The sequence below is a fragment of the Bos grunniens genome, chromosome 4 (genome assembly GCF_055505025.1).
Source record: "Bos grunniens cultivar Pamir isolate PY7600 chromosome 4, Bosgru_T2T1.0, whole genome shotgun sequence".
NCBI classification, from domain to species: domain Eukaryota; kingdom Metazoa; phylum Chordata; class Mammalia; order Artiodactyla; family Bovidae; genus Bos; species Bos grunniens.
In genome coordinates, this window is record NC_141168.1 from 112,622,420 (window position 1) to 112,643,846 (window position 21,427).

Sequence of the window (21,427 nt, forward strand, 5' to 3'; positions counted from 1 at the left end):
GTGGAAAATTCTTAAAGAGATGGGAATACCAGACCACCTGACTTGCCTCCTGAGAAACCTGTATGCAGGTCAAAAAGCAACAGTTAGAACTGGACAGGGAACAGCCCACTGGTTCAAAATTGAGAAAAGAGTACGTCAGGCTGTATATTGTCACTCTGCTTATTTTATTTATATGCAGAGTACATCATGCTAAATGCCAGGCTGGATGAAGCACAAGCTGGAATAAAGATTGCCAGGAGAAATATCAATAACCTCAGATAACACCACTGTAATGGCAGAAAGTGAAGAGGAACTAAAGAGCCTCTTGATGAAGGTGAAAAAGCCGGCTTAAAACTCAACATTCAAAAAACTAAAATAATGGGATCCAGTCCCATCACTTCATGGCAAATAGAAGGAGAAAAAGTGGAAGTAGTCACAGGTTTTATTTTCTTGGGCTCCAAAATCACTGCAGACGGTGACTGCAGCCATGAAATTCAAAGACACTTGATCCTTGGAAAGAAAGCTATGACAGACCTAGACAGCATATTCAAAAACAGAGATATTACTTTGCTGACAAAGGCCAAAATAGTCAAAGCTATGGTGTTTCCAAGAGTCATGTACAGATGTGAGAGTTGGACCATAAAGAAGGCTGAGCACCAAAGAATAGATGCTTTCAAACTGTGACGCTGGAGGAGACTCTTGAGCGTCCCTTGGACAGCAAGGAGATCAAAGCAGTCAGTCCTAAAGGAAATCAACCCTGAATATTCATTGGAAGGACTGGTGCTAAAGCTAAAGCTTCAATACTTTGGCTATTTGATTCAAAGAGCTGACTCATTGGAAAAGACGCTGATGCTGGGAAAGATTGAAGGCAGGAGGAGAAGGGTGTGACAGAGGATGAGGTGGTTGGATGGCATTACCAACTCAATGAACGTGAACTTGAGCAAACTCTGGAAGACAGTGAAGGACAGGGGAGTGTGACATGCTGCTGTCCATGGGGTCACAGAGTCGGACATGGCTTAGCGACTGAACAACAGCAATAATTGATGATGTTGAGCATATTTTCATGTGCCTGTTGGCCATCTGTATGTCTCCTTTGGAGGAATGTCTAGCTTTTCTGACCATTTTTTGATTGGTTTTTTGGGGGGCTTTTTGTTGTTGTTATTGCATTGTATGAGCTGTTTGTGTATTTTGGACATAAGCCTTTGTCCATCACATAGTTTGCAAGTATTTTCTCCCAGTCCATAGTTTGTCTTTTCATGTTGCTTAAGTTTCCTTTGCTGTGCAAAAGCTTGTAAGTTTGATTAGTCCCCTTTGTTTCTTTTTATTCTATTGCCTTTGGAAACTGACCTAAGAAAACAGTGTTATGATTTATGTCAGAGAATGTTTTGCCTGTGCTGTCTTCTAGGAGCTTTATGGTGTCATGTCATATTTTTCTCTCAGCCATTCTGAGTTTATTTTTGTGTGTGGTGAGAAAGTGTGTTCTAGCTTCATTGATTTAAATGTGACTGTCCAGCTTTCCCAATACCACTTGCTGAAGAGATGTCTTTCCCCCCTTGTATAGTCTTGCCTCCTTCGTCAAAGGTTAGTTGACCACAGGTGTGTGGGTTTATTTCGGGGCTCTTTATTCTAGACCATTGATTGCTTTGTCTGTTTTTGTGTCAGTACCACACTGTTTTAATTACTGTAGGTTTGTAGTATTGTCTTAAGTCTGGGAGAATTATATCTCCAACTTTTTCTTTTTCCTCAAGATTGGTTGAAAATTCTGGATCTTTTAATATTCCATATAAATTTTAGGATTACTTGTTCTAGTTCTGTGAAAAATGTCATGGGTAATTTGATAGGGATCACGTTACAGCTGTAAATTGCTTTGGGTAGTATGGTCTTTTTAACAGTATTAATTCTTCCAACCTAGGAGCATGGGATATCTTTCCACTTCTTTAAATCATCTTCAATTTCCCTTACAATTAGCAGCATATGTGTCTTCTGCCTCCTTGATCAGGTTTATTCCTAAGTATTTTATTTTATTTATTTATTTTTTATGCTATTTTAAAAGGGATTTTTTTTTTTACTTTGTGATATTTCATTATTAGTATAAAGAAATGCAACAGATTTCTGTATGCTAATCTTGTATTCTGCTATGTGGTTAAATTTATTTATCATTTTTGGTAGTTTTTGTTTGGAGTCTTTAGGGTTTTCTGTATATAGTATCATGTCACCTGTGTATAATAACAATTTTACCTCTTTTCGACCAGTTTGAATACTTTTTATTTATTTTTCTTTGTTGACTGCTCTGCCTAGGATTCCAGTACTATGTTGAATAGAAGTGGTAAGAATGGGCATCACTGTCTTGTTCCAGAGTTTAGTGGGGAGGTTTCAGCTTTTTACCATTGAGTATTATGCTGGCTGTGTGTTTGTCATAGTAGCTTTTTATTATGTTGAAATAGGTCCCTCTATGCCCACTTTGGTGAGAGTTTTTATCATGAAATCTCAGTGTTTTAAAAGTCTAAGTTGATCAAATCTTGGCCAACTTTTGGCCACATAGTCCAGAGACTTGCCCATGTTTAAGTGATTTTGGATCTTTCAGGAATGTGTGGGTGCATGATGCATGCTCAGTCGTGTCTGACTCTTTGCAACCCCATAGACTGTATAGCCCATCTGGGTCCATGGGATTTACAGGCAAGAATACTGAAGTGGGTTGCCATTTCTCGCTCCATCAGGAATGCGTACTCCCTGACATATCCAGAAATGCAGTCAAGTCCCAATTCAGGGAAGATTGAAGGAGAAGAGAGAGAGACAATTAGGGAATTTGGAAACCTCACTGGGAGGCTAAGACCCCCAGGGAAGGGCTCTGGTCTCACTGCTTTGGGACAGCGGGGCAGCTGGGCGCAGAGGCCAGCCAGCCCCCTCGAGGGTGTTCTCCTGCTGGGCACTGTGGCTGCTGCTGGTGGCCTTTAGAATCTGCCGACTCCATGACCACAGGGAGACGCATCAGGTAAGAGGTGTTCAGAAGAGGGCAATTTCTCCTTTGCCGGTGTCCTGGGGAGGGTGAGACAGCCTCCTTGATGTCTCCTGGGCAGGGGGCCAAGCCAGCTTGGGCTCCGTGAGTAACATCCTGACCCTGGGCCTCCTCTTCCCTAGACTGGTATTACCACCTTCCTGTGAAGCAGTCAGAGAAGGCTGTGGACGCCCCGCCAGCATCGCAGATTCCTGGCCTCAGCGACCCGAGGGAAGCCCCCAGCGGGCACACGCTCGGGCTGCAGAGATACTGGGTGAAGGAGACAGACTCGGAGTACGTGAAGCTGGCCAAGCAAGGTGGCCGCCCTGGTGAGTGCTTCTTGTGTGTGGGGGGCAGTGGGCCAAGCAAGGTGGCCGCCCTGGTGAGTGCTTCTGTGTGTGTGGGGGGCGGTGAGCCAAGCAAGGTGGCCGCCCTGGTGAGTGCTTCTGTGTGTGGGGGCGGTGGGCAGGTGGTGTGACCTTGTCGTCTGGACATCCAGATGCCATCTGTGATCTGGACACTTGTTACTGTCAAGTGTAGGAATTTTGCCCAAGGTCATAGGACATCCAGGTCACCTGAAACAGCCCAGGGTGCAGACTCTTCAGGGACATGCTGCCGTTTATGGGAAAGACCGACTGGACTGTGCATTCACCAGACTGGGATTTTCTTTGGATTTCTCCTGAGCACCACCCTGGGGTGACTCCCATGCCAGCCTCACTGTCTAACTGCGGAGTTGCTGTCTCTGCCCTGACTGCGGTCACCCTTCTGTGGGGTAAGAAGGGGTTGCCCCTTCTGCACTTGCCCATGAAGCATCTTTGCTTCCTGTTGCTCGGTCTCCTCATCCCTCAGAGGTATATTAATATCTTCTGCATGGTAGAGGCTGATGAGTGTCAGCGGTGATGCTGACAAACATCCGGCCTTTATCCATGATTTCGCTGAGCAAGCCTTGCTCAGTTGTCCTAACTCAGGTTGCTGCTCAGGTTAGGAGTCATGTCTGGAACACCTTCTGCTGGGCCTTTGTGGACAGCGACCCTGAGAAACGCTGACCTTTCTCTTTCTGGCCGCCGTTCCTTCCATGAAGGTTGTCGCGGAGAAGATGGGCTACATGGCAGATGGTGGCATCTGGGCTGTGATGCTACAAAGCCCAGAACAGACTGTGTGACTCATTGAGTGTGAAGCACAGAAGCAGGGTCCCCTCCTCACTCTGAGCCTCAGGCTAAAAGAACATCAGTGGGACAGCTGGCAAAATCTGAATAAGATCTGTAATTGGATAAAAGGATTGCATCACACTGACTTCCTGATTTTGATCACTGTGCTGTGATTATGTCATAACTGTCACTGGAAACACCCCACGTGGTCCCCCAACGAGCAACAGACAGTGACAATACTAATGGGGGAGAGAGAGAAAGAACGAGCAAATGGGAAACGAAGCATGGTGTTTGGGGAATCTGGGTGACGGGTATAGCGGAATTCATACCATATGAGGGAACTTTTGTCTACATTTGAAATATTTAAACAATGAAAGTTCAAATATTAAAAAAGTTTCAAATGTCTACTAATAGTATTGGCCACTGCCCCCCCCTCCCCCCATAGCAGGCAAAAGCTGCTTAGCAGGCAAACCAGTCACTCCCAGCTGGGGCCCATCGACCTCCTGCCTGAGCTGCCCCTGTGAAAAGCCTCCAGCCTGGGGGAGGGGGACGAAGACCTGGCAGCAAGTGGGTGGGTTGGGAGCTGGAGTGAGTCTCTGTGCCTCTCAGCCTGGCTCTGAAGGGGACACCGGTTAATAGGACCCCTACTCTCGTGATTTAGAGGGGCTGGTGCCCGCTTCCCACCAGAAACCTGGAGGCTTACCCCAGAAATGCCCCGGGTGTGAAGGAGTAGGGACAGAGAACAGACCCTCCTGGGCTGAGAGAGGAGACAGCAAGCCACCCCCCGGCCCCCCAGCCCGATGAGTTTTGTCTCCACAGTCACTGTCATGGAGCAACGACACCCCCCACCTCCTCCAGGGACGCTTGGATGGGAGGAGGAGGTGGCGGGGCAGAGGGAGGGGTTGTTCTCTGGGCAGGCAGCGCTGGCAGGTGAGAACCAGGGACACCCTGACGTCCGCCCCCCGCCCCCCGCCCCCACCCCCACACAACCCCGACCCCAGTCAGAGAAGCTCAGGAGGAAGCCCAGTTCCCTTGTCAGCAGCGGGGACGTGCTGGCTGGTGATGCTCAGGCTCGGATCGGGGCGGTGATGCTCACCGCCACGTCTTTTTGCCTTCGAGATCTGTTGAAGCACTTTGCCCCCGGGACCACGAAGGGCTCCCCGGTGGCCTACTCCTTGCCAGACTGGTACATCCACCACAGCAAGCCGCCGACGGCAGACCAGAGACAGTGAGTGTCCTGACCCCCGCGTTGCAGCCACCGCCCAGCCCGGCACCCCCAGCCTCTGACTTCGCTCCCGGCCACTCCGCCTGCAGCCTCCTTGCCGCTGCAGCCCTTTTCTCTCTCATCCTTCCTGGCGCTCTGCTGGCTGCCTAGCTTCTCCTGGGCCCTGCATCCCGGAGGCTTCCCCGCTTCCCTGCTGTCTTTTCCCTCCCTTCTTCCCTCCCTTCCCTCCCCCTCTCAACTCTTCCCCTTCCCTTCCTCCGTTCCCCCAGCTAAGAGTTGGAAGTTTATCCTAGCTGAATGAGGAGCCAAGAAAATGAGGGGTGGGGGGAGGTGGGCGGGGCCTGGAGAAGGTCAGTACCGGGTGCTGGAGATGGGGGAGCAGGGGAGGGGGAATCCGGAGGTGGTCCTAAACAGCTGGCCGGGCCCTTTCCTTTGTTTCTGCAGGGTCCCTGCTGTGTCCATACCTGACTACATGGTTTATGAAGAGTTTAACCCAGATCAGGCCACTGGCAACTTCGAGTCCAGAATGGGCCCCTTTGACTTTGACATGAAGACGATTTGGCAAAGAGAGGCCGAGGAACTTGAAAAGGAGAAAAAAAAGGTGACAGGAGCACCAGATAGATAGCATGGCGTTGCTTGTCAGCTGTGTGTGTCTCGTGGACCCGGAATCTGCCTTTTAAGTTTGATTTTTTCAAAGGCCAGTTGTTGTTCAGTCACTCAGTCATGTCCCACTCTTTGCAACCCCATGGACTGCAGCACGCTAATCTTCCCTGTCCGTTACCAACTCCCAGAGTTTGCTCAAACTCATGTCCATTGAGTCGGTGATGCCATCCAACCATCTGATCCTCTGTCATCCCCTTCTCCTCCTGCCTTCAAACTTTCCCAGCATCAGAGTCTTTTCCAGTGAGTTGGCTCTTCTCATCAGATAGCCAAAGTACTGGAAAATACAAAGGTCAGAGGCCAAAATAAATTAACTTCCTTTTCTCCTTTTTTTTTATAATAACATTTTAAAAATATAGATTTATTTATTTTAATTGGAGGCTAATTATTTTACAATATTGTATTGGTTTTGCCATACATCAACATGAATCCGCCATGGGTATACACGTGTTCCCAATCCTGAACCCCCCTCCCACCTCCCTCCCTGTACCATCCCTCTGGGTCATCCCAGTGCACCAGCCCCAAGCATCCTGTATCATGCATCGAACCTGGACTGGTGATTCGTTTCATATATGATATTATACATATTTAAATGACATTCTCCCAAATCATCCCACCCTTTCCCTCTCCCACAGAGTCCAAAAGACTGTTCTATACATCTGTGTCTCTTTTTCTGTCTCGCATACAGGATTATCATTACCATCTTTCTAAATTCCATATATATGCGTTAGTATACTGTATTGGTGTTTTTCTTTCTGGCTTACTTCACTCTGTATAATAAGCTCCAGTTTCATCCACCTCATTAGAACTGATTCAAATGTATTCTTTTTAATGGTTGAGTAATACTCCATTGTGTATATGTACCACAGCTTTCTTATCCATTCATCTGCAGGTGGACATCTAGGTTGCTTCCACGTCCTGGCTATTATAAACTGTGCTGTGATGAACATTGGGGGTATGCATGTCTCTTTCAATTCTGGTTTCCTCGGTGTGTATGCCCAGCAGTGGGATTGTTGGGTCATAAGGCAGTTCTATTTCTAGTTTTTTAAGGAATCTCCACACTGTTCTCCATAGTGGCTGTACTAGTTTGCATTCCCACCAACAGTGTAAGAGGGTTCCCTTTTCTCCACATCCTCTCCAGCATTTATTGCTTGTAGACTTTTGGATAGCAGCCATTCTGACTGGCGTGAAATGGTACCTCATTGTGGTTTTGATTTGCATTTCTCTGATAATGAGTGATGTTGAGCATCTTTTCATGTGTTTGTTAGCCATCTGTATGTCTTCTTTGGAGAAATGTCTGTTTAGTTCCTTGACCCATTTTTTGATTGGGTCGTTTATTTTTCTGGAATTGAGCTGTAGGAGTTGCTTGTATATTTTTGAGATTAGTTGTTTGTCAGTTGCTTCATTTGCTATTATTTTCTCCCATTCTGAAGGCTGTCTTTTCACCTTGCTTATAGTTTCCTTTGTTGTGCAGAAGCTTTTAATTTTAATTAGGTCCCATTTGTTTATTTTTGCTTCTATTTCCAATATTCTGGGAGGTGGGTCATAGAGGATCCTGCTGTGATTTATGTCAGAGAGTGATTTGCCTATTTTCTCCTCTAGGAGTTTTATAGTTTCTGGTCTTATGTTTAGATCTTTAATCCATTTTGAGTTTATTTTTGTATATGGTGTTAGAAAGTGTTCTAGTTTCATTCTTTTACAAGTGGTTGACCAGTTTTCCCAGCACCACTTGTTAAAGAGATTGTCTTTTCTCCATTGTATATTCTTGCCTCCTTTGTCAAAGATAGGGTGTCCATATGTGCATGGATTTATCTCTGGGCTTTCTATTTTGTTCCATTGATCTATATTTCTGTCTTTGTGCCAGTACCATACTGTCTTGATGACTGTGGCTTTGTAGTAGAGCCTGAAGTCAGGCAGGTTGATTCCTCCAGTTCCATTCTTCTTTCTCAAGATTGCTTTGGCTATTTGAGGTTTTTTGTATTTCCATACAAATTGTGAAATAATTTGTTCTAGCTCTGTGAAAAATACCATTGGTATTTTGATAGGGATTGCATTGAATCTATAGATTGCTTTGTGTAGTATACTCATTTTCACTATATTGATTCTTCCAATCCATGAACACGGTATATTTCTCCATCTATTAGTGTCCTCTTTGATTTCTTTCACCAGTGTTTTATAGTTTTCTATATATAGGTCTTTTGTTTCTTTAGGTAGATATATTCCTAAATATTTTATTCTTTTCATTGCAGTGGTGTATGGAATTGTTTCCTTAATTTCTCTTTCTATTTTCTCATTATTAGTGTATAGGAATGCAAGGGATTTCTGTGTGTTGATTTTATATCCTGCAACTTTACTATATTCATTGATTATTAGTTCTAGTAATTTTCTGGAGTCTTTAGGGTTTTCTATGTAGAGGATCATGTCATCTGCAAATAGTGAGAGTTTAACTTCTTTTCCAATTTGGATTCCTTTTATTTCTTTTTCTGCTCTGATTGCTGTGGCCAAAACTTCCAAAACTATGTTGAATAGTAGTGGTGAGAGTGGGCACCCTTGTCTTGTTCCTGACTTTAGGGGAAATGTTTTCAGTTTTTCATTATTGAGGATAATGTTTGCTGTGGGTTTGTCATATATAGCTTTTATTATGTTGAGGTGTGTTCCTTTTATTCCTGCTTTCTGGAGCGTTTTTATCATAAATGGATGTTGAATTTTGTCAAAGGCTTTCTCTGCATCTATTGAGATAATCATATGGCTTTTATTTTTCAACTAGTTAATGTGGTGTATTACATTGATTGATTTGCGGATATTGAAGAATCCTTGCATCCCTGGGATAAAGCCCACTTGGTCATGGTGTATGATCTTTTTAATGTGTTGTTGGATTCTGATTGCTAGAATTTTATTAAGGATTTTTGCATCTATGTTCATCAGTGATATTGGCCTGTAGTTTTCTTTTTTTGTGGCATCTTTGTCAGGTTTTGGTATTAGGGTGATGGCCTCATAGAATGAGTTTGGAAGTTTACCCTCCTCTGCAATTTTCTGGAAGAGTTTGAGTAGGATAGGTGTTAGCTCTTCTCTAAATTTTTGGTAGAATTCAGCTGTGAAGCCATCTGGACCTGGGCTTTTGTTTGCTGGAAGATTTCTGATTACAGTTTCAATTTCTGTGCTTGTGATGGGTCTGTTAAGATTTTCTATTCCTTCCTGGTTCAGTTTTGGAAAGTTGCACGTTTCTAAGAATTTGTCCATTTCTTCCACGTTGTCCATTTTATTGGCATATAACTGCTGGTAGTAGTCTCTTACGATCCTTTGTATTTCTGTGTTGTCTGTTGTGATCTCTCCATTTTCATTTCTAATTTTATTGATTTGCCTTTTCTCCCTTTGTTTCTTGATGAGTCTGGCTAATGGTTTGTCAGTTTTATTTATCTTCTCAAAGAACCAGCTTTTGGCTTTGTTGATTTTTGCTATGGTCTCTTTTGTTTCTTCTGCATTTATTTCTGCCCTACGTTTTAAGATTTCTTTCCTTCTACTAACCCTGGGGTTCTTCATTTCTTCCTTTTCTAGTTGCTTTAGGTATAGAGTTAGGTTATTTATTTGACTTTTTTCTTGTTTCTTGAGGTATACCTATATTGCTATGAACCTTCCCCTTAGCACTGCTTTTACAGTGTCCCACAGGTTTTGGGTTGTTGTGTTTTCATTTTTGTTCAATTCTATGCATATTTTGATTTCTTTTTTGATTTCTTCTGTGATTTGTTGGTTATTCAGCAGCATGTTGTTCAGCCTCCATATATTGGGATTTTTAATAGTTTTTGTCCTGTAATTGACATCTAATCTTACTGCATTGTGATCAGAAAAGATGCTTGGAATGATTTCAATTTTTTTTGAATTTACCAAGGCTAGATTTATGGCCCAGGATGTAATCTATCTTTGAGATGGTTCCATGTGCATTTGAGAAAAAGATGAAATTCATTGTTTTGGGGTGAAATGTCTTATAGATATCAATTAGGTCTAACTGGTCTATTGTATCATTTAAAGTTTGTGTTTCCTTGTTGATTTTCTGTTTAGTTGATCTATCCATAGGTGTGAGTGGGGTATTAAAGTCTCCCACTATTATTGTGTTATTGTTAATTTCCCCTTTCATACTTGTTAGCATTTATCTTACATATTGTGGTGCTCCTATGTTGGGTGCATATATATTTATAATTGTTATATCTTCTTCTTGGATTGATCTTTTGATCATTATGTAGTGTCCTTCTTTGTCTCCTTTCATAGCCTTTGTTTTAAAGTCTATTTTACTGATATGAGTATTGCTACTCCTGCTTTCTTTTGGTCTCTATTTGCATGGAATATCTTTTTCCAGCCCTTCACTTTCAGTCTGTATGTGTCCCCTGTTTTGAGGTGGGTCTCTTGTAGACAACATATATAGGTGTCTTGTTTTTGTATCCATTCAGCCAGTCTTTGTCTTTTGTTTGGGGCATTCAATCCATTTACATTTAAGGTAATTATTAATAAGTATGATCCTGTTGCCATTTACTTTATTGTTTTGGGTTCGAGTTTATACACCTTTTTTGTGTTTCCTGTCTAGAGAAGATCCTTTAGCATTTGTTGGAGAACTGGTTTGGTGGTGCTGACTTCTCTCAGCTTTTGCTTGTCTGTTAAGCTTTTGACTTCTCCTTCATATTTGAATGAGATCCTTGCTGGGTACAGTAATCTGGGCTATAGGTTATTTTCTTTCATCACTTTAAGTATGTCCTGCCATTCCATTCTGGCCTGAAGAGTTTCTATTGAAAGATTAGCTGTTATCCTTATGGGAATCCTCTTGTGTGTTATTTGTTGTTTTTCCCTTGCTGCTTTTAATATTTTTTCTTTGTGCTTGATCTTTGTTAAGTTGATTAACATGTGTCTTGGGGTGTTTTGCCTTGAGTTTATCCTGTTTGGGACTCTCTGGGTTTCTTGGACTTGGGTGATTATTTCCTTCCCCATTTTAGGGAAGTTTTCAACTATTATCTCCTCAAGTATTTTCTAATGGTCTTTCTTTTGTCTTCTTCTTCTGGGACTCCTATGATTCGAATGTTGGGGTGTTTAACATTGTCCTGGAGGTCTCTGAGATTGTCCTCATTTCTTTTAATTCATTTTTCTTTCTTCCTCTCTGATTCATTTATTTCTACCATTCTGTCTTCTATTTCACTAATCCTATCTTCTGCCTCTGTTATTCTACTATTTGTTCCCTCCAGAGTGTTTTTGATCTCATTTATTGTATTATTCATTATATACTGACTCTTTTTTATTTCTTCTAGGTCCTTGTTAAGCCTTTCTTGCATCTTCTCAATCCTTGTCTCCAGGCTATTTATCTGTGATTCCATTTTGATTTCAAGATTTTGGATCATTTTCACTATCATTATTCGGAATTCTTTATCAGGTAGATTCCCTATCTCTTCCTCTTTTGTTTCGTTTGGTGGGCATTTATCCTGTTCCTTTACCTGCTGGGTATTCCTCTGTCTCTTCATCCTGTTTATATTGTTGTGTTTGGGTGGCCTTTCTCTATTCTGGCAGTTTGTGGAGTTCTCTTTATTGTGGAGTTTCCTCACTGTGGGTGGGGTTGTACAGGTGACTTGTCAAAGTTTCCTGGTTAGGGAAGCTTGTGTCGGTGTTCTGGTGGGTGGAGCTGGATTTCTTCTCTCTGGAGTGCAATAAAGTGTCCAGTAATGAGTTATGAGATGTCAGTGGGTTTGGAGTGACTTTGGGCAGCCTGTATATTGAAGCTCAGGACTGTGATCCTGTGTTTCTGGAGAAATTGCGTGATATGTCTTGCTCTGGAACTTGTTGGCCCTTTGGTGGTGCTTGGTTTCAGTGTCGGTATGGAGGCGTTTGATGAGCTCCTGTTGATTAATGTTCCCTGGAGTCAGGAGTTCTCTGGTGTTCTCAGGATTTGGACTTAAGCCTCCTGCTTCTGGTTTTCAGTCTTATTTTTACAGTAGCCTCAAGACTTCTTCATCTATACAGCACCATTGATAAAACATCTAGGTTAAAGATGAAAAGTTTCTCCACAGTGAGGGACGCCCAGAGAGGTTCACAGAGTTACATGGAGAAGAGAAGAGGGAGGAGGGAGTTAGAGGTGACCCGAATGAGATGAGGTGGAATCAAAAGAAGAGAGAGCAAGCTAGTCAGTAATCACTTCCTTATGTGCGTTCCACAGTCTGGACCACTCAGAGATGTTCATGGAGTTATACAGAGAAGAGAAGAGGCAGGAAGGAGACAGAGGTGGCCAGGAGGAAAAAGGGGGGAATCAAAAGGAGAGAGACAGATCTAGCCAGTAATCAGTTCCCTAGGTTTTCTCCACCATCTGGAACACACAAAGAGATTCACAGAGTTGAGTAGAGAAGAGAAGGGGGAGGGAGGAGATAGAGGCGACCTGGTGGAGAAAAAGGAGAGTCCAAAGGGGGAGAGAGCAGTCAAGCCAGTAATCTTGCTCCCAAGTAAAAATGGGTACTGAAGATTGGGTTCTTAAAGGTACAAAATTGATAACAAATACCAAAAATCAAAGATTAAAAATCTAGACGAGAGGTTGGATTTTCAAAAATACAATATTAAAGAAAAAAAGTCACAAAAATTAATATATATATATATGTATATATATATATATATGAAGTTTGCTTTAAAAAATAAGGTCTCTTTTTTTTTGCAAAGTAGTAGTAGGTTATAAAAATGAAAATTGAAGGAGTAATAGAGGACTTAACATTTTTTTTTAATTTTTAAAAATGATAGTAAAAATATATCTAGGACTTTCTTTGGTGTTGTTGTGGGCAGTTTGGGGTCAGTTCATTTTCGGATAATTCCTTGGTCCGGCTTATATTTCTCAAGATCTATAGGCCCCTTCCTAAGTAGTCAGTACTAAGTACAGGGTTTTAATCAATTGCACCTGTCACTTCCAAGGCGGTTCCCTCTGTTTTAGCTTCTGTTTGCTGGTCTCTTCAGTGTCTGATTTCCGCCCTGACACAAGAGGGCGGTGGTGGACACTTTTTTACGCTCACTTGTTCAGTTGCGCTGTGGGGAGGGAGGGACACTGCAAACAACACTGGCATGTGCTCGCATGTCTCAGCCACACTGGGCCTGCCCCAGCTCACCGTGCATGTGCCCTCCCTGCCCACACTGCTCAGGCTCTAGGTTGCCCTGCTGGGAACTGTCTGAGGCCGGCCCCGGGTTGTATGCACCTCCCAGGTCTAAGCTGCTCAGGTTCAGGCACTTGGGTAGTCCTCAGAGGTGCAGACTCGGCTGGGCCTGCATTTTGTGCCCTTCCCAGGTCTGAGCAGCTCAGGTGACCAGGTGTTTGGCGAGCGTGGTCGCTGTGACTTATCGCCTCCCCCATCCCTGCCGCTCGGTTTTCTGGGTGTACAACCAGCACACCTTCTCAGGCGGATGTTGACTGTCCAGAATCCCAAGAAGTCTTAGTTAGTGAAGAAGCCTGCTTGCAGTTTGGTAGATAATGCCACTCTGGGGCCGCGATTGCCCCCTTCCAGCTCTGGCTGCCTGTCACCGGAGGGGGATGGTCTGCAGCCCACTAGCCCTGTTCAGTCTTTTGTTCTATGAGCGGGTCTGACGGGGTCTTAGGTTAGGGCTTTTCTCGTAGCTCTAGTCAGTCCTTTGTTCTGTGAGTGGGCCTGGTGGTGTCTTAGGTTAGGGCTTTGGGTGTGGTAGCTATCCTGCAGTCTGGTTTGCTAGCACAAGTTAGTTCCCTCAGACTGCCCTCGGGGCATTCAGGCCTGGTCCTTACTCTAAGCAATGCAGCCCGCGCCTCCCTGCCCAGCCCCTGCCTGCTAGTGGCGGGTACAGGCGTCTGTGCTGCTTCTCCGCTGGGGAAGTTACCGCTGGACATGTAATCTGTGGGTTTTAATTACTTATTTATTTTCCCTCCCAGTTATGTTGCCCTCTGCGGTTCCAAGGCTTGCCACAGACTCGGCAGTGAGAGTGTTTCCTGGTGTTTGGAAACTTCTCTCTTTTTAAGACTCCCTTCCCGGGACAGAGCTCCGTCCCTACCTCTTTTGTCTCTCTTTTTGTCTTTTATATTTTTTCCTACCTCCTTTCAAAGACAATGGGCTGCTTTTCTGGGTGCCTGATGTCCTCTGCCGGCATTCAGAAGTTGTTCTGTGGAATTTACTCAGCGTTTAAATGTTCTTTTGATGAGTTTGTGGGGGAGAAAGTGGTCTACCCATCCTATTCCTCTGCCATCCCAGGACCGCCCTATCCTTTTCTCTTTATGAACATCAAACCTGTGATGTGAGACTGCCTTTTGTTTAAGGAGCTGACATGGGGAAAGTTAGCCATCACTTCTCATCTGCCCAGATAGGAAGGACATTATCCAGTTCCTGAATGAGCCCATTCTGTTTGAGGGTTTAAGGTAAAATTCCCCAGAATACTGTGTGGACAGGAAGGGAAGAGGAGACAGTGCTTTGCAGCTGCACAAACCCCACAAGTGTATTTGACCTTGAAGGAATGCTGGCTCCAGGGTGACACACTTTTAAGGCATTTCTGTTTCAAGGGAGCCATGGAAGGCCATCCCTGGTTGGTGGCTTTATGGTGGTGTCTCAGTTCAGAGGCCATTGGTCACAGCTCCCGGGACGTGGGGATCTATGGGTGAGCTGGTGATGTTCATGTTAAAACTAGCAGCCGTGTCCCGGCAATGAGCCAGCCTTGCCACCCTCACACTCACACACACACACACACACACACACATACACACACACACAACAACCCTGCCTTGCCAGGGAGTAGCCTTGAGGCCCACTTCCCAGTGTCTAGTTGGAGGAGAACCCTTGGAAGTTTATTTTGGGGCTTGGAAAATTGAGCCCCATGTGCAGGGTCAGCTGCCTATATTTAGCTGGTTGTTTGCCCCCAAGACACCCAGTCCCAGCCCTGAACCTGGGTCTTGGCGTTTGCACAATCACTGAATGAGCTGCTCTCAGGAACATGCATGTTTCTGGCAACACCTCCCAGCAATACCCCGAGCCTTTAGATAGATGGTAAACAGGGTTGGTGCACATGCCCTGTTAAAGGCTGAAATGCTGCATTGCCCCCAAACCATGGACAGAGTTATCCAGGGGCTGAGAAAGTGCAGGGCTGAGAAAGTGTGGGGAGCAAGCCCGTTCTATCCTGTGTTTCTCTGCACAGGTGAGGCTCAGTTCAGTTCAGTTACTCACTCATGTCCGACTCTTTGCGATCCCATGTACTGCAGCACCCCAGGCTTCCCTGTCCATCACCAACTCCTGGAGCTTGCTCAAACTCATGTCCATCGATGATGTCATCCAACCATCTCATCTTCTGTCGTCCCCTTCTCCTCCCACCTTCAATCTTTCCCCAGCATCAGGCTCTTTTCCAATGAGTCAGTTCTTCACATCAAGTGGCCAAAGTATTGGAGTTTCAGCTTCAGCATCAGTCCTTCCAAAGAATATTCAGGACTGATTTTCTTTAGGACTGACTGGTTTGATCTCCTTGCAGTCCATGGGACTCATCAAGAGTCTTCTCCAACACCATAGTTCAAAATCATCAGTTGTTTGGCACTCAGCTTTCTTTATAGTCCAACTCTCACATCCATACATGACTACTGGAAAAATGATGGCTTTGACTAGGTGGGCCTTTGTTGGCAAAGTAATGTCTCTGCTTTTTAATATGCTGTCTAGGTTGGTCATAGCTTTTCTTCCGAGGAGCAAGCGTCTTTTAATTTCATGGCTGCAGTCACCATCTGTAGTGATTTTGGAGCCCAAGAAAATAAAGTCTCTCACTGTTTCCATTGATTCTCCTTCTATTTGCCATGGAGTGATGGGACTGGATCCCATGATCTTAGTTTTCTGAATGTTGAGTTAAAGTCAGCTTTTTCACTCCTCTTTCACTTTCATCAAGAGGCTCTTTTGTTCCTCTTCACTTTCTGCCATAAGGGTGGTGTCATCTGCATATCTGAGGTTATTGATATTTCTCCCGGCAATCTTGATTCCAGCTTGTACTTCATCCAGCCCAGCATTTCATATGATGTACTCTGCGTATAAGCTAAATAAGCAGGGTGACAATATACAGCATTGATGTACTCCTTTCCCAATTTGGAACTAGTCTGTTGTTCCATGTTTGGTTCTAGCTGTTGCTTCTTCACCTGAATACAGGTTTCTCAAGAGGCAGATCAGGTGGTCTGGTATTCCCATCTCTTTCCATGGTTTTTTCTATGCTTTTTCTGTTTCTTTGCTTTTTCTATGATTCAGCAGATGTTGGCAATTTGATCTCTGTTTCCTGTGCTTTTTCTAAATCCAGACATCAAACATATGGAAGTTCACGGTTCACGTACTGTTGAAGCCTGGCTTGGAGAATTTTGAGCATTACTTTACTAGTGTGTGAAATGAGTACAATCATGTTGTAGTTTGAGCATTCTTTGGCATTGCCCTTCATTGGTATTGGAATGAAAACTGACCTTCCAGTCCTGTGGCCAGTGCTAAGTTCTCCAGATTTGCTGGCATAATGAGTGCAGCACTTTCACAGCATCATGTTTTAGGATTTAAAATAGCTCAACTGGAATTCCATCACTTCCACTAGCTTTGTTCATAGTGATGCTTTCTAAGGCCCACTTGACTTTGCATTCCAGGATGTGTGGCTCTAGATGAGTGATCATACCATTGTGATTATCTGGGTTGTGAAGATATTTTTTGTATAGTTCTTCTGTGTATTCTTGCCACCTCTTCTTAATATCTTCTTCTTTTGTTAGGTCCATACCATTCCTGTCCTCTATTGTGCCTGTCTTTGCATAAAATGTTCCCTTGGTATCTCTAATTTTCTGGAAAAGATCTCTAGTCTTTACCATTCTATTGTTTTCCTCTATTTTTTTTTTGTTGTTGTTGTTGCATGGATCACTGAGGAAGGCTTTCTTATCTCTCCTTGCTTTACTTTGGAACTCTGCATTCAAATAGGCATATCTTTCCTTTTCTCCTTTGCCTTTCACTTGTCTTCTTTTCTCAGCTGTTTGTAAGGCCTCCTCAGACAAACTTTTTGCCCTTTTCCATTTCTTTTTTCTTGGGAATGGTCTTGATCCCTGCCTCCTGTACAATGTCACAAACCTCTGTCCATAGTTCATCAGGCACTCTGTCTATCAGATCTAATCCCTTGAACCAATTTGTCACTTCCACTGTATAATCATGAAGGATTTGATTTAGGTCATACCTGAGTGGTCTAGTGGTTTTCCCTACTTTCTTCAATTTAAGTCTGAATTTGGCCATAAGGAGTTCATGGCCTGAGCCACAGTCACTTCCCAGTCTTGGTTTTGCTGACTGTATAGAGCTTCTCCATCTTTGGCTGCAAAGAATGTAATCAATCTGATTTCAATATTGACCATCTGGTGAACGTCCATGTGTAGAGTCATGTCCTGTCTTGTTGGAAGAGGGTGTTTGCTATGACCAGTGCATTCTCTAGGGAAAACTCTGTTAGCCTTTGTCCTGCTTCATTTTGTACTCCAAGGCCAAATTTGCCTGTTACTCCAGGTATCTCTTGACTTCCTACTTTTGCATTCCAGTACCCTTATGATGAAAAGGACATTATTGGGGGTTTTTTTGGGTGTCAGTTCTAGAATGTCTTGTAGGTCTCCTTAGAACCGTTCAACTTCAGCTTCCTCAGCATTACTGTTTGGGGCATAGACTTGGATTACTGTGATATTGGTTTGCCTTGGAAACAAACAGAGATCATTCTGTCATTTTTGAGAATGCACCCAAATACTGCATTTCAGACTCTTTTGTTGACTATGATGGCTACTCCATTTCTTCTAAGGGATTCTTGCCCACAGTAGTAGATATAATGGTCATCTGAATTAAATTCACCCATTCCAGTCCATTTTAGTTCACTGATTCCTAAAATGTCAGTGTTCACTCTTGCCATCTCTTGTTTGGCCACTTCTCATTCACCAGTCACATCCTCAACTGGGCATTGTTTTTGCTTTGGCACCGTCTCTTCATTCCTTTTTTTTTAAAGTTTTATTTATTTATTTATTTAACTTTACAATATTGTATTGGTTTTGCCATACATTGACTTGAATCCGCCATGGGTGTACATGTGTTCCTCATCCTGAACCCCCCTCCCGCCTCCCTCTCCATCCCATCCCTTTGGATTATCCCAGTGCTCCAGCCCCGAGCACCCTGTATCGTGTGTCAAACCTGAACTGGCAATTTCTTTCACATATGATATTTTACATGTTTCGATGCCATTCTCCCATATCATCCTGCTCTCGTCCTCCCCCACAGAGTCCAAAAGACTGTTCTTTACATCTGTGTCTCTTTTGCTGTCTTGGATACAGGGTTATTGTTACCATCTTTCTAAATTCCATATATATGTGTTAGTATACTGTATTGGTGTTTTTCTTTCTGACTTACTTCACTCTGTATAATTAGCTCCAGTTTCATCCACCTCCGTCTCTTCATTCTTTTGGGAGTTATTTCTCCACTCTTCTCCTGTAGCATATTGGGCACCTACCGACCTGGGGAGTTCATCTTTCAGTGTCCTATCTTTTTGCCTTTTCATACTGTTCATGGGATTCTCAAGGCAAGAATACTGAAGTGGTTTGCCATTCCCTTCTTCACAGGTGAGGCTGCCAGCCATCAAGTCCAAGTATCCAAGCAAAGTGGGGACCCCTCTTGGCCACAGAGAGCCTGCAGGAAGCAAACTGTCCTTTCCACCCATGTAAGTGCATGGGCTGGGCAGCGCAGTCTGGATTCGGTGTGGGTTTGGTCTTTGGTACAGGTGGCAGGCACCCTCCCACACCACAGGCGGATGCCGCCTAATGCTACTCACCTCCCAGCAGCAGGCTTCAGGGGTGTCCCTGCAATTGCACAACCTCCCGTGGCCTGGCCTGTCCACTGGCCTCTTCTCCCATCTCCCCTTCCCTCCTGACGCCCCTGGACCCTATGGCCCCCTTTGTCCCCTTGTTGTCTCATGTGCCTGTGAGCGCGGGCTGAGTTGTCTCCTCCATCAGCCCGAGTGCTGCCTTCCCCCTCTCAGGAACCCCCTCACCCAGGCTCACCCTGTCAACCTGGGACCACTCGGCCTAATACGTGTGTGCTGCTCAGTCCTGCCGCCTTCTGTCCCTGGGGCCTGGCCCCCGGTGTCCATGCCAAGTGAGCCCCCGACTCTGCATTCCGCTGGAGCATCCATCAGGTGCCCTGACGTGTGTGTAGTTGCCTGGCTAGAGAGAGGGCCCCTAATGCCTTCTATTTCTCTTCACTTTCCCAGAATCCCATTTTAGTGCCAGAACCAATGCCGTTAATTGTCCGACTAATTCTTCAAATGTCTTCTCCGCTAGTAGGTGGAGGGGAAGGGGAGTGATCAATCAGTCACATTATGTGTGACAAATGTCATGAGAGCGCCGCACTCAGACTATGAGGGCAAAAAAATTCTATCATCTACCTAACTTTCCATCTCTCTGTCTATCCATTCGTCCTTCTATCTATTCCCCTAATCATCTATCATCTGTGCAGAGAAGCAGAAGATAATCTGTAATGTGAACTGGGCAGAACTCATTAAGAAAATAATAATTTGTTGCAAAGTGGTAGAGTCAGAGTCACTCATCCCTCCCCAGGGACAGGGCAGTGCTTTCTCCAGAGAGCTCTCCAGAGAATGCTGGAATTCTGCTTCTTCTCATTGTCTGTTCTGAAGAAAGGCTTTTGGAAGCTGAACTAAATGTGAGCTGAACTAAGTATAAGTGTCCAGGGCGTGCTTGCTGGTCACTTCTTTATGTTTAAAAGTGGAGAGAGATTGAGAAAGAGGTAGAGAGAGGCAGGGAGAGAAGAGAACCATCTCTATTATGTCTTTAGGAACAATAACACATGTAATTTACCATGAATATGTTTGCTTCTGGATTTTCATTCACCTTTGTACTTAAGTACTTAATTTTTCTCTTTTTGAGACCTGGTCAAAGACCCAGTTCACCTACAAACTTTTCCAAACTGATTAGCAATGGATATAAGGATGAGTGGTTACAGCAGCAAGCGGACTCAGACAAGAGGGCCCCGCAGACCCCTCAGTCCTCTGTCTCATCTCCGTCCCCACTGGACGCTGAGCCGCCCGCAGACCCAGAGGCTCCCGGAGACACCACGGAAGCTGCAGGTGAGGAGCATGGCCACCGAGGCCCCTTGTCTCATTCACTGTATCATAATGAGTGATCCAAAAGCCACATAAAAAACCTACAGAAGTATTGAGGTTACAGGCACACATGAGGATAATATGTATTTTATTTTTTTCCCTGTTTATTCGGATGAATAGCAAAAGTCATTATTTCTGTAGCTTTACGTTTTCTTTTAGTTGTTGAAAATTCCGACGCTTCTTGTGTTGTACCACACACATAATATCAATTTTAGTCTCCTGGATCCAAAAGGTTCTGACCCACGCAATGACTGGTCTTCTCTGGGGCAGCTTCAGAAAAAGCCATGGTTTCTGAAAAGCACTAGCAGTTCACGGTGGAGTCGTGCCATTGTCAGCACTTCTTACACTTTGTCATTAAACTTTACGTATCAACAGTTTAGTCCTTTCCCTGAAATTTGCTACCCAGAAACTCTATTTGATTTTTAACAATCGCAGTCACAGGGACAGTTGGTCTTATTTTTTGGCCACGTCCGTCTTCAAATCCATCGAGTACTATGCTTAGTTTCTGTGGTTCAGTCGCCAAGTCACGTCCAGCTCTGCGACTCCATGGACTGCAGTAGGCGAGGCTTGCCTGTCCTTCACAATCTCCCAGAGTAGGTGGCTCTAGGAATTATTGACCGTTTACCTCTAGGAAACTTATTTTCACCCTGAGGCTTCAGTTCTCCGATTAAGGAGGCAGGAACTGTATTATGTCCCTTCAAGCATCTCAAATGTTTTATATATAAGTGTGATCTCTGTGCACCTTCCTGTCCAGTGGGCACCTCACTGCCCCAGCCACTGTCTTAATGACACACTCCCTCCACTGTCACCATGATGCCATCTTAAGTCATACAACTTTTTACTAATTTTTAAGTAATTATTAAAGTAATTCTTTTAAAATTAGCCTGTTTTATTGAATTAAAAAACTAATGTACTTGTTCTTTATTCCAGAGTCTTCTCCTCTGAGTGAGTATTTTTAGAGAAACTGACCTGCATCCAAATATAAAACGTGTCTTAGACGCACAGAACAGTCGATGGACATAGTTCTTGAACCTGAAGCTGACGTGTCTCAGAAGCCTATGAGATCCCTCTCTAAACTGCTGGTGTCCTAACTACGAAAGCTGGTGCCATCTACCCCTTTAAAAAGTCGAGTTCTAGCAACACAGTCTGGGGACAGCAAAAGAAGGAGCACTTACATTATTACAATAAGACTAGTCTTTTATGCAGATCACACAAGATAAAGCATAGTATAGTTCACTTTGCTGCTGCTGCTGCTAAGTCGCATCAGTCGTG

The 21,427-nt window shown here is 44.1% G+C and overlaps 1 protein-coding gene across 5 annotated transcripts in view; it reads left to right on the top strand.

Moving 5' to 3' along the window:
• The window catches only part of C4H7orf57 (chromosome 4 C7orf57 homolog), a 29,077-nt gene that overhangs the window by 5,444 nt on the left and 2,206 nt on the right, over positions 1-21,427 (top strand). The window contains exons 3-8 of one of the 5 annotated variants that reach the window (XM_086398592.1): positions 3,118-3,303; positions 5,242-5,350; positions 5,792-5,948; positions 18,600-18,697; positions 19,920-20,119; positions 21,086-21,100. In XM_086398592.1, the coding sequence (XP_086254718.1) occupies positions 3,118-3,303; positions 5,242-5,350; positions 5,792-5,948; positions 18,600-18,697; positions 19,920-20,119; positions 21,086-21,100 (765 nt within the window). Of the gene's footprint in view, positions 1-3,117; positions 3,304-4,779; positions 5,053-5,241; positions 5,351-5,791; positions 5,949-18,599; positions 18,698-19,919; positions 20,120-21,085; positions 21,101-21,427 lie in introns of those variants that run through there. The other 4 variants (XM_086398594.1, XR_015163264.1, XM_086398593.1 and 1 more) reach the window with 4 other exon arrangements.